The 13,607-nt window shown below is 47.0% G+C and overlaps 1 protein-coding gene across 1 annotated transcript in view; it reads left to right on the forward strand.

Annotated features, from left to right (window-relative positions):
- ZNF451 (zinc finger protein 451) overlaps nt 1-13,607 on the forward strand; it is a 641,645-nt gene that overhangs the window by 560,794 nt on the left and 67,244 nt on the right. The window contains exon 13 of the mRNA XM_085610887.1: nt 3,917-4,018. Coding sequence (XP_085467013.1) covers nt 3,917-4,018 — 102 coding nt within the window. The remainder of the gene's footprint in view (nt 1-3,916; nt 4,019-13,607) is intronic.

Raw genomic sequence — 13,607 nt, forward strand, 5'->3', positions numbered from 1 at the left:
CTTAAGCCTTACCAGCGCCCCTCGGGTGTTCACGAAAGTGATGGCGGTGGTCGCAGCTCATCTGCGCAGGTCAGGGGTGTCAGTCTTCCCCTACCTCGACGACTGGTTGTTGAAGGCGGGCTCGCCCCAGACAGTCATCACCCACCTTCAGACTACGGCCGACCTCCTGCATTTGCTGGGAGTTCTCCATCAACGTGCCGAAGTCGCACCTGAGTCCCTCTCAGAAACTCCCCTTCATCGGAGCGGTTCTGGATTCGACGCGGTTTCGGGTTTATCCTCCCAAGCAGCGAGTCCGGGCTATTCAGGCTATGATTCCGATCTTTCAACCTCTATCCCGGATGTCAGTCAGGATGACCCTCCGGCTCATGGGCCTTGATGGCCTCCTGCATCCTGCTAGTGCAACATGCCAGATGGCATATGCGGGCTCTGCAGTGGGACCTGAAGTTCCAATAGGCATAGCATCAGGGCAACCTGTCCGATCATTTCCAGAATTCGGAGGGCACTGCACGACAATTGCAGTGGTGGCTAATGAATCGCGATTGGGTCAATGGCAGATCCCTCTCCCTTCCCCAACAGGAGCACACAGTGGTGACTGATGCGTCCCTCCTGGAATGGGGCGGCCACTTGGGAGAGGCGGAGATCAGAGGCCTCTGGTCTCCGGCAGAGTCCCAGCTCCATATCAACCTTTTGGAGCTTTAGGGCGATTCGTCTTACACTGAAGGCATTCTTTCCCTCTGTCCGGGGAAGTGTGGTGCAGGTGTTCCCGGACAACACCACCGCCATGTGGTATTGCAACAAACAGGGCGGAGTGGGGTCGTGGACCCTAAGGAGACTGCGCCTCTGGACATGGCTGGAACATCAAGGCATTACCTTGGTGGTTCAACACCTGGCAGGTTCTCTGAACGCCAGGGTGGACGAACTCAGCCGTCAGTGCTTGATAAATCAGGAATGGCATCTGCACTCGGACGTGGCGCAAGGTCTCTTTCTGCAGTGGGGAGAGCCTTGGTTAGATCTATTCGCCACCGAAGAGAACGCGCAGTTACATCAGTTCTGCGCGTTGGAATTTCCAAGGCGGCACTCGCTCGGCAATGCTTTTCGCCATGAGTGGAGTTGCGGTCTGTTTTCCGCCTATACCACTGCTGCCCAGAGTGCTGAAGTAGATTCGGTGCAACCGGGCCCAAGTCATCCTTGTGGCTCCGGATTGGGCACAAAGATACTGGTATCCCGAGCTACTCAGCATGGCGATTGACCTCCCAATCCATCTGCCTCTTCGGGAGGATCTTCTGTCGCAGCAGTAGGGGACGGTCCTCCACCCGAACCTGTCCAGCCTCCACCTCCATGTGTGGAGATTGAGCGGCAACAGTTGACAGCTTTCGATCTTCCTCCCGAAGTCTGTGATGTCATTCAGGCATCCAGGCACCCCTCCACTAAGACGGTATACTCCTGCCGATGGAACAAGTTTGTGGCATGGTGCACAGCAAAGTCTGTGGATCCCCTTTCTGCCCCCCTTTCTGAGGTCCTTCTGTTCCTACTATCCTTGGCCCAGCAGGGCTCTGCTCTGGGCACTATCAAAGGTTATCTTTCGGCCATCTCCGCCTTTCTAAGGCTTCCAGATCAGCCTTCTCTCTTTAAGTCCCCGGTTGTTAAACGCTTCCTGAAAAGCATTACACACACGTTTCCTCCTGTGCCTTTCATAATGTCTCAATGGGACTTGAATCTTGTCTTGACCTATCTGATGTGCGCTCCTTTTGAGCCCCTTCATAACTGTCCTTTACGTCTTCTCACTCTAAAGACGTCTTTCCTGGTAGCTATCACCTCTGCCAGAAGAGTGAGTGAGCTCCAGGCTCTTTCTTCTAAACCTCCTTTCCTTTCTGTTCATCCGAACAAGGTGGTTTTAAGGACCCGTCCTTCTTTCTTGCCAAAGGTTGTCACGCCCTTTCACATCGGGCAGACCATCACTTTGCCCACCTTCTTTCCACCTCCGCATCCTTAAAAAGAGGAAGAGAGGCTCAACCGTCTGGACCCAAAACGTGCGCTCTCGTTCTATTTGAAGCGCACGCAACAGTTCCGGGTGGATGACCAGCTCTTTGTTGGCTACGTGGGCGCCAAAAAAGGTCAGGCCGTGCACAAACTAACCATCTCTCGGTGGGTCGTTTTGTGCATCAAAGCGTGTTACTGCCTTGGGACGCGGCGTTCGCTTGCAGGATATTTGTCAGGCAGCTATGTGGGCCACGCTGCACACGTTTACCAAGCATTGCTGCCTTGACAGTCAATTCCGGAGAGATGGCTTCTTTGGCAGTTCTGTTCTTCGTGACTTTCTGGTGTAATCTATTCGCAGACTCACCACTGGGGTTGGTATTGCTGGGGTATCTATTCTAAGGTAAGGAATCTATCACTAACGTGTCTCTTTCAGATGCACAAGTTAGTACTTGTGTAACGATATATCTGTAAGAGACATTAGTTAGTGATAGATTCCTTACCGCCCCACCCATCCTCCCCGTTCTGCGAACTGATTTCTAGGTTTAAGGTCATCCCTTTCAGGGCCCTAGCCTCATGGCACCAGTGGCCAGTTTCTTGTATGGCTCTGCGTTCCTGGCGCGGAAAGTCGTGTACAGAACTGACGTCAGCGCGCATGGGTGGCGCCTGAGTAGTCTCCGTGATGTCATCTCGGCGCTTACGACGACAGCGGAGCTGCGTGACACCACCTACCGATGCGCAGGGGTACTGCTGATTAAATACTTTCCGGATCCAGTCTGACGCCTGGGGATATTCTAAGGTAGGGAATCAATCACTTAACTAATGTCTCTTACAGATCTATCGTTACACAAGTAGTGCTTCAGTCCACTCCCAGCCCAAATTTTTACAAAGGCCTAATGGTGCATGGCACACTATGAAGGTAGGTGTTCCTGCTTTCGCATCAGGCTTTTGTGTTACACCTATGATGCACTGTCTGCCATTGTTTCTGAGGTAGAGGCCTGCTGCTTTTATGACATGTTGGGTTATTGGGTCCTGCTCTATTACATCTCCAGAAAGCCCTTCATTAGGCCTTTACATAGCACTTACCTGCCCGAATCCTTTCTTTACTGACTTGACCTTGAGCAATCTTCCAGTAGACTCTATTCATCAGGCCGCTTACGCACTTGGTGCTCTAGCGGATGATGCTCTTGGAGTTCTGATGGATTAGTCTGTGGAGTCTGACTGACCCTGAGATTTCTGGGATCACATGCATGGATTTAATTTCTGTCTTGCTAAGGAAACTGACTGTGTGTGTCGTCCATTGTCTCTGTTGCTGGTAGCCATAGGGAATGTGTCCCATAGCAGTATTATTTAGAGAAGGACGAGGCTGGAGTCATAAGGTCCAAACTGGTACACTGGTTCCCTGGCCTTGAGCAGGCACAAAGCCTCTCCCTCAGGTTAGTACTTCAGTTACCTGCAACATGAGACATTCAGCACAAGCAAGAAGACTTTTTACAGTTCTTCCCAAAATAAAGATCCTGAACTTCTGACATTTGGGACAGGCTAAACTATGAGAAAAAAGTGAAAATCCACTCTTTTGGCGTTCTCTATTGGTTATTGGCTCTGAAGTCCACTGCTGGTATGAGGTATCATCCAGTGTCCATATAAAAAAATTCATATCAAATAATTTGCAGGGGGCTTTGCTGTGTGAAAAACAAAGTTTTTGAAGGTGGTATTTTTCAGTTATCTTTTTTTATGTGAGGGACTTCTGCTATCTGATGATAGAAGTGTCTGTCAAAAGTGGATCTCGACACTGTCTGCACTGGCTTTTGTAGGTATTGATGTTACTCACTTAAGAGTCTCTGTGACCTGGCATCTTTACGCTGTCGATCCACTGAGTAAAGTAGCATTGCAAAATAATGATAGAATATAAATGTGCAATCTATTTACTGTTTCACAGAGAGTGATGATGACACTGAAGAGGACTGCGATTTTAAACTGACCATGGAGTTAAGTTTGAAAGATCTTCAAATGACAACTGATGGAAAACAACTTGATGAAGGTGATATTATTATTTTTTTTTTTATTGAAGAGTAAATGGAACAGGGAAGATGATTCCAAAATTGTGATGAAGGTGCTACTTAGTCAACTAAAAAGCTATTTCACTGCGGCGTGGAGGTTGTGTGTGTTTCTTTTTTTGATAACCCCATTTTAGTGCGATTTAACCAAACACGATTACTTACACGAATACGGTGTTCTCAGACAGAATAATCTAAGCGATTGTGGACACCTTTAGTTGAAATGTTAAATTGGGCAGGCAGAAAAAATGTTGGTTGTGAATTTGAAGTCCTCTAGCCACTCTGTGCAATATGTGTAGTAATCCATCATTTTGAACCGTTTCACACTTATAGTATATTGGGTCAAAGAAGAAGTATTAAGCAAATATTCCTACTTCCTGGTCTTTTTTGCATCCTGCCTGTGTCACGCTGCCATACAGGGGTGGCTCCTCCTCAATGGGGAAGGAGAGTCACCCCACTGGCTCAAAGCCAGTAGCTGAAAAATAAAACTTTATATTTATCATAATTTTATTTTTCAGCTGCTGGCTCAGCCAGCATGGGTAGGGAGGGGCAAGGCAATGGGAGGGGGGGGACTGGTTGGTGCACTTCTAAGTGCGCATGTGTGTTTGGCTGGCCAAACACACATGCATACTTAGGTTTTTCAAACCCAGCTGTATTGTACAGCTGGGTTGGAGAAACCGCACAGACTCCCTGTGCCTGAACGAGCGTTAAACCAGCCTCCTCAGGCCAATCCCCGTGCTGCTCTCATAGCATGCGAGTATTGCACAGGGAGTCTGTGACGCTGTCCTAGTATCTGCTGGGGTCAGGAAGCACAGGAAGACCGAAGAGCAAGGCGGCCATCAGGTTAAGGTAAGTCTCCTTTTTGAAAATGATTAAACCTCCACCCGCCACCAGTTTTTGTTTGTGGCGGCCGCCACTGCTGCCATATAATCTCTGGGCCAGAAGCTGCTTTTTTGAGCTAATAAAACCAAAGCTACTCTGGCGAATGCTAATGCAACCATACACTTAAGTTTGTCTGCCCACTGGCCAGTTCCTTTTTTTCCACTATATGATGTTGACTGGGGCTTAATTTTTTGGGAGTTTTCCATACCGTGGGTCCTTTCCACCATCTTTTCCTGTTTGCTTTTTTAGTTACTTTATCGCAGTTTAAAACGGGTGATACGTAGTTGATTGTCAGCTTTTTAGCAGCAACATGAGACTTTCTCAGGACATATTTATCTCATCCCGCATATCTGTAACTCTCATATCAACTAGCCTGTGTACATGCAAGTGTCCGTTAAATCAGTCTAGTAAAAATAAAATGAATCATTCCTAATGAATAATTAAACGTTTTTTTTTTCTTCTTAACTTCTGGCACACCTCAGCCCATTCCGGCAACCTCTCCTTGTTCGTAGGAAGGTCTGTCTCCAGTGCCACCAAGCATTCCTCATACCGCCGGAGATCGCGTTCAAACACTTTTTTAACCCCCACCTCAGTGGACAAACATATCCCTCGCACCACCACCTTCATCGCGTCCCATTCGATCGCCCTAGTGCTGGCTGAGCCCCAGTTGACCTCCAGATAAGCCTCGAGCCCGCTTGAGATAGCGTCTTTATAGATCAGGTCGCCAAAAGCCTCGGTGTTAAGCCTCCATAGTGGTACCTTAGACCTCGGTCTGCCTAACGAGTATGTGAGTAAGAACTTACACATTTCATCAGACCCCTTACATCCCATAACCAATCAATAATAAATCACTATAAATGGGGGTGGGGTAGCAGGGTTGGGTAATAGAACAGAAGGTAAGGAAACAGGTGAATACATTATCCCAGTACAGTGGGATAAGTCAAACATTAATTATCTGTTTATTTAAATCACACCCATTCTTAAAGCTTTACAGAAGGCTAAATATCCATACCTACTGCATGAAATTAAAAAAGATGTAGTAAAGTGGCATCCTCTTTTTATCTCATTGCTGGAGAGCGATCCAACATTAAAGATGAATGTTTACCACACTTCTACTTGTTTCCGGCTTCGCCAATAACACAAAAGATTATCCGTCCGACATTCTTATGACCTTTCATATGGGAAGGTAAGAGAACAAGAGTATCTAAGGGGGTGGTGAGACCACATCAAAATGTGGAGGGCCTGGGTTTTCCAGACACAGTGAAAAAAATTCTGGAGGCACAATTATGGGTAGTATATGAGTGGCCACTACGGCAAACAGAGAAGTTATGGATTCATGTGGAGGCTGCAGTAATTGACCGATCACTTTGGGTTTTGATATGACTGTGTTAAAAAGCGGAGTGGATAAGTGTCCACCTGCTGGATGTCACACAAAATAAATAAATCTGTTGTCAATCCTTAGTAATGTGACACAAAGCAGTAAGGCTTAACTCAAAGACAATGTGTGAAGCATTTAAGCAGTGCATACACAGTAGAAAAAGTAACACAAAACGCAATAAAATTACTCAACCAATTTTAAAATAAAGAGAATAATTTTATGAATACAATAAGACCAAATTCACATACCTCCAAGAAGGAGAATTGGAGATATGAATGTTTAAATAAAGTGAAAATAGCACCAAAAAGCACAACGCTCCAATGATAGTTTATGGAAGCAGTAGACTTGGACCTAGGTGTAATTTGAGGCCAACCACGTTGGAGCCCTGGTCAGATACAACAAGTGGATTGGTGCAAGTGAAAATCTGTAAGTCATAAAAGTTTGAAAAGGTTTTGAAGTCCAAATGCAGTAAGGGACTTTGTAATTTTTTGAGGAGAGCAGGCTGCCACTGAAGGCCAGATACTTGTAGCAGGTTGGTCCCGCTGGAGCTTTGGAGATTCTGTGCTGAAAATATTATGTCCCAATGCAGAATAGGACTTAGTTGTTTTTTGGAGCTGCTTGAAGGCTTGACCGGTACAAATCTGAAATTTAATCAGACACCGTGAACTCACTGGTTAGATTTTATTTCACGCTCTGGAGGAAAGGTTATCAAAGTCTCCAAACATTCCTCCGGTGCCCAAGCAACCACAAAGAGTACACTTTTAAGATCCCGGGGACCTCAACTACTTAAGGGGAGGGTGCTTAGAGACTCTCTGGTTGTCAGGCAGAGGCCCATAGTAAAATCCAGTCCAGGTCCCTCTGATCAGCTTGGTGCTGCCAGGAAAAGACCTCTTGTAGCTTGTTGTGTCCCTGTAGCCACATAGGAGGTCAGACAGCTGACCCTTTGAGTCTACTTATTTGTCCTGGGCTAAAGAGTTAAGTCCAGTCCTTTGAGGCTCCTCTTGGATCACAGACAGCAGGTCCAGTCCTCTTTTATGGTTCCTTAGGTCCAGAATGTGTTCTGAGGAAGGCTTGGTGAGGGTTCAGCTTTGTAGGGTTCATCAGTCTGTGAGTGTAGCAAATTACTGGGCACTCCCTAACCTATGGTGGAACAATTACCCACTTTTTCAGCAGTTCACATTTAACCTGTTGCAAAAATTTCCACGTTACCCCTCACCTTCAGTATCCACAATGGGAAATCAACCAAGGGTGCAATGACAGTCCTAGAAACCAAAATCTAGGGCTATATGTTTTGCAATATTAATACCAGAGCATTCAACATCAAGTAATCCAAGCATTTCAAATAGAGTCCAGAACAAATGTGGTGAGCATACAGTAATTCAAAGTTCCCTTAATAGTGTTGTCCTTTCCACATCCTTCCAAATCTTAGTGTTTACATACAATAGACAAAGGCAGCCGACAAGTGTTTCGTCAACTTGAATTTTTCAAGGTTGTAAAATAAACAAATAAAATGGATTACAAAATTTACTACACCTTAGCGTTGCAAAACAGCATCTGCATGAACCAGGTTTCTGGAATGGTAGCCTTTGTGCAGAGGAAACCTAAGTGAAGTTCATAGTCTATAATGCACAAAAACATATTTGGGGGGAATACTAAACACAGGTTATCACCACAAGAACTTTATGCCAACCATCAAGCATGAGGGTAAGGAGTGATGAATTTGGCCTGCTTAAAAATAAAGAACATGGGTGGGCATGGCCTGAGAACTTGGCCGTGAAGACGTGAGCTCTCTCCTAATCGGGTTTCCTGGGACGCCGTAATCCTGTTATAATCCGCTAAAAAGAAGTGATCCTGGAAGACATAATCTAAAAACACCCCGACAGCGAGAGTAGGGACCCAGCAGATCCCAGCGCGGAGAACAGTCGGAACGCAAAGGATTCAGGGCCTGCAGCCTCCTCCGGATTTGGCACATGCCCCATTGCCCACGGCCCAGAGGGCACAAAACAGAAGCAGCTATGACAAAAAGCAAACAGAAATCCGGACACCGACCTGACAGAAGCCCTTGAGGGAAGACAGCGTTGATAGCTGCAGATGGTGCGGTGAGTCGAAGACCCGTCTTGTGGAGGCCGGGATCGGCGTCTGCAGAAGGCTGCGGTCCCCAGCAGGCGGGAGAGGCAGTGACCTGGGTACTCTCTCCCCAGAGAAAATCCAGCGGCTGGGAAGCAGGCGGCCCCGAGGTGGGGCTGTGGTAGCCAGCAGGAACATGAAACGGCTGCTTCCCTGCTCCATCCGGACTGAGCCCTCAAACCCGGACCTGCAAGGTAGAGGAGTGGTGCTCCGAGAGCGGCAGGGGAAAACCCCGTTCCAGATCGTGATCGCAGGGAGGCAAAGAGGGCTACATAGCGAGGCCGAGTGATTATGCTGCCTGCCAACTGAGATTACAGGAGCAGCAGGGTGAGTGCCCTTACGTCCGGCTAGGTCATCAAAGCCGATAGGAGCCCGTGGGGAGGAGAACGCCCCCCGAGGGCGAATAAAGCCAATCAGAGGAGGCCTCTTGGGAGACCGAAGAAACGAAGCAGAGGATATAGCTGGAATGCTGCCCCGCCCCACTGCAGGGAAATAGCAAAACTAGGAGGGCACAGTGTGAGGCATGACGAAAATAAGAAGAGGGAAAAAATAAAGAAAAGCGCAGAACAAAAACGTAATAAACAAAAAGGAAAAACAGCGGAAAGACGAGGGGGAGGATAAACGATGACCCTTGGCGGACAGTGAGCCTGGGTAAGGTGGACCATAGCATGCAGTAAACACAGCAGCAAATCAGTCAAGGCAAACTGCTGCATATATTAGAGACACACCAGGGGAGGGGCACAAAAAAACGGCCTGGTTAAACAGGGATACCATCAAAGAGAGGCACCACCGAGTTTTATAAAATCAGAGGGGTTGCCCAGTCCACTGGAAGGGGGCCCAATATGGGCATGGACAAAGCAGTTCGGTCCCAGGTGATCAATACTATCACCCAGTGTACCACCCCTAGGCAGCCTTTGCAGAGACTGACGAGACAGACGGGCCCGGCGGAGGAGGGGGAATTAGAGGGAGCCCCGACTTCGGAACCCTCCGGGCAAAACTCCTGGCGGCCATACAGGGATCCAATTCAGCACTGGAATGTCAGATAGAAACTGTCTCTGTCATTGATATGAACTTTCTGAGGGCTGACTTACGGAAAGTCTCAGACAAGGTCGGGCTGCGGAATCGAATATTGAGGCACTTCAAGGAGAGGTCACCACACTAAAACAACAGGGAGCCACAATGTCCACCACCATGGTGGAGCTGAACAGGAAGGCGAAGGACGTAGAAGGGCGCTCTCGCCGCAGCAATATCAGAGTGCTGGGTTTTCTAGAAAGGGCAGAGGGATGGTCCACTAAGCAGTTTCTCGAAGAATGGATTCGAAAGGCCCTGCAACTGAAAGGCCTCTAGGATATGTTTGTCATCGAAAGGACACACAGAGCCCTGGTCCCACCGCCATTTGCCATGAAATTTACGGAAGCTGACGTAAAGGGAAGGTACATACTTATCCAGGGCACACTGGATGGGCGGGCGTTGGTAATACTGAATTCCTATGGCCTGAACATAGATGACTTGAACGTTTACACTACACTGAGAGACGTACTGTCCCCTACAGTGGGAATAGACACCTTTTGGGGAGGGGAGTTTAACAGCGTGACGGATGGGAGACTGGACCGACACATGCCCCGTCAGAACACCAAGCCAAGAATGACCAGCGACCTTGTCAGAAGTGATGTCGCAAATGGGGCTAGGAGATATCTGGCGTCATACACACCCCGGGAGACAGGAGTATACGTGCTACTCAGCCACACATGGAACCAGAGTAGGCTAGATAGGATACAGGCACCTCGTCAGACAGCGCTAGAAGTGCAGAAGGTCTTTCATATGCTAAGATACTTGTCTGATCATGCACCGGGGCTATGCAAATTTAAGTGGGGGAAGGGGGAACAGGATCCTCTACTCATGGAGGTTCCCCTCGGAAGTGTTGCAGGACCCGGCGGGGAAAGAAGATATAGCTAAAGCACTAGGGGACTACCTCGAATTCAACTGGAAAACGTCAGGAAGTCGCCCGGCAGAGTGGGAAGCGCTTAAGACCGTTCTTAGGGGTCAATGCGTGACTCTTACATGCGTAGAGGGGCGCATTCTGCAGGAGACACTGATAGAAAAGGAAAGAGACTTAGCAGCCCTGCAGGGTGAGATGGAGGACGAAGAGGGACAGAAAACTAAAACTGAACTATTGAGGCAGGTTACGGAAGTGCATGACCGATTGGAAAAATACACACTAACATCATACCAACAGCTATTACATCAGCAAGAGGATAAATCTGGAAGGCTCCTAGCCTGGATTCTAAAGAGAGAGACACCCGGCACTAAAGTGCTTCATCTTGTGAATCAAAGTGGAGGCGACGCGCGCACTCAGCGTGATATAGTGCAAGTGTTTAGGGGCCATCTCGAGAGGGCATACGCATCCCAAGGGGATCCCATCCCTGATCAATTAGAGGAGTATTTTAGAGACCTCTTGAGCCCTCAACTGTGGGATCAAAACCTTGGACAAACCCCTGCTAGTAGAAGAAGTACAGATTGATATCAATTCGCTCCCATCTGGGAAAGCACTAGGGTAGTGACGGATTCACTGGGGAATTTTACCGGACATTCTTGGCGGTGGTGGCACCCTACAGTACAAAAACAGAGGAGTGGGGCCAGAGATAATGACAAACCGGCAGAGAGAGTCATATATATATATATATATATGTATGTATGTATGTATATATATATATGTATGTATGTATATGTATGTATATATATGTATGTATATATATATGTATGTATGTATATGTATATATATATATATATATATATATATATATATATATTCACTGAAAAAACCATAGGTTTCACACATGTTATAGTTAGCTGGACATTTCACTCATAAAAAACCAATGAAATTCCCCCGTTATAGTTACTGCAGGCAACTATAACTCACGCGACCGTAATCCTCTGCTGATGCTAATACTGTATTTAGACACTTATTTACCCATGTCTTCTTCCATTAATCTTTAGCTATACATATATTACAAATATTTATTTTTCAGAAAGACTCATATGTCATCAGTGATGTAATATCTGACGTCATCAGCAGAGGATTGCGGTCGCGTGAGTTATAGTTGCCTGCAGTAACTATAACGGGGGAATTTCATTGGTTTTTTATGAGTGAAATGTCCAGCTAACTATAACATGTGTGAAACCTATGGATTTTTTCAGTGAATTTGTACGGTTTTTTAAATGCTAATTTATTTATGTATTATTTTTTTTATATATTTATTTTACAATAAACTACGTATTAAAAATTATTATTTTTTTTTTTTTGGTTTTCACCCTGCGAATGTTTTTTTTTTTTTTGTAAAAAAAAATTTTTGTGTGTGTGTTTTTCAGGGTGCGCGCACCCCCGCGATTTAAAAAAAAAAAAATTGTTTTTGCCTTCGGGGTCCTTCAGGGACCCCCTGACAAAGGCTAGGGGGTCAGGAACTCTCTACCCTGCCCCCTTTTCACGTTCGCCACCTTCCTTTTTCACTCTCGCACTGAAAACAAACAAAATGGCGGCCGACACTTCCTGATTTCGACCGATTCGAACGTTGACTAACATGTAACCACCAATCAGAATTACGCTCGCGCACGTTAGGGTGCTCGCACGGTGCTCGCACGGTGCGCGCACCCTGCGCGCATATAGATATATATATGCTTTTAAATGCTATTTTCTCCGGAAATACTGAACAGATTTACACCAGACCTGCAAAAGGCACTTCCTTGACCTTATGGCTACCTCTCTGCCAAATTTCAAGTAATTCTGTTCAGCCGTTCGGGCTGTAGCTGTGTCTAAAGGTCCTATGGAAAGATGCATGGGAAAAACGCGTTTTGGGACCCCCCTTTTATCTCAGCCCCCGCTTGACGAATCCCCCCGAGACTTTAAGGGTAGGAGCGGAGCGTAGCGCCCCACCTATTTTGAAAAATTCGCGAGGATTCGTCGACCGGCGCCAAAGTTATTCAAAATATAATGTTGCGGATTTCCTATGGAAACGTGGTCCTAACTATAACTACCTACTGGCGACCGCCAGTAGGTAATATGTATATATATATGTATATTACCTACTGGCGGTCGCCAGTAGGTAGTTATAGTTAGGACCCTGTTTCCATAGGAAAACCACAACATTCTATTTTGAATAACTTTGGCGCCGGTCGACGAATCCTCGCGAAATTTTCAAAACTAATGGGGCGCTACGCTCCGCTCCTACCCTGAAAGTCTCGGGGGGATTCGTCAAGCGGGGGCTGAGATAAAAGGGGGGTCCCAAAACGCGTTTTTCCCATGCATTTTTCCATAGGACCTTTAGACACAGCTACAGCCCGAACGGCTGAACAGAGTTCCTTGAAATTTGGCAGAGAGGTAGTCTACAGGTCAAGGAAGTGCCTTTTGTAGGTTTGGTGTAAATCTGTTCAGTAGATTCTGAGAAAATAGCCTTTAAATCAATATATATATCTGAGCCAGCTTACGGTGCGCTTACGGTGCGCTTACCGTACGCGTACGGTGACGTGCGCGAGCGCGATTCTGATTGGCTGTTAGATCTTAGTAAACATTCGAATCGGTCGAAACCAGGAAGTAGCGGCCGCCATTTTCTCTCTCGCACTCTGAGAGGGGGTTAAAAAACAAAGGCCAAAAACATGTAAAGGGGCTGTTTAGACAGCTCCTAAGCACCTAGCCATGTTGAGGGAGTCCTCAAAGATCCCCCAAGGTAAAAAACGGAATTTTAAATTTTTCGATAATTTCGCCGATTACGCTTACCGTACGCGTACGGTAAAAATTAATAAAAAAAAAAAAAATATCCATACTCTCCCCACCCCATGTGCAAATGGTGCCCGAAGAGCACCATTTGTGCATGGCATATCACACCTGTGAAAAAATAAAATATTACCTTTCACAACGAAGCGCATCATATGTCCTCCATGTGCGCACGGTGCGCGAAGCGCATCGTGCGTACATGGCCCATCTAGCGTAACGTGGGTGCGCGTAGCGCACCCCGTGCCCACCGTGCGTGCACGGCACTAACTGCGTAAAGTGGGCGCGCGGTGCGCGAATCGCACTGCGTGCTCACTGTGCGCGCACGGTGCGCAAAGCGCACCGTGCGCGCACGGAACGAACTGCGTTAAGTGGGCGCGCACGCCACGAATGGCGTAAAGTAACTTAGCATTTAAAAAAA

This window comes from Triturus cristatus, chromosome 6 (assembly GCF_964204655.1).
Source record: "Triturus cristatus chromosome 6, aTriCri1.1, whole genome shotgun sequence".
Classification (NCBI taxonomy): Eukaryota; Metazoa; Chordata; class Amphibia; order Caudata; family Salamandridae; genus Triturus; species Triturus cristatus.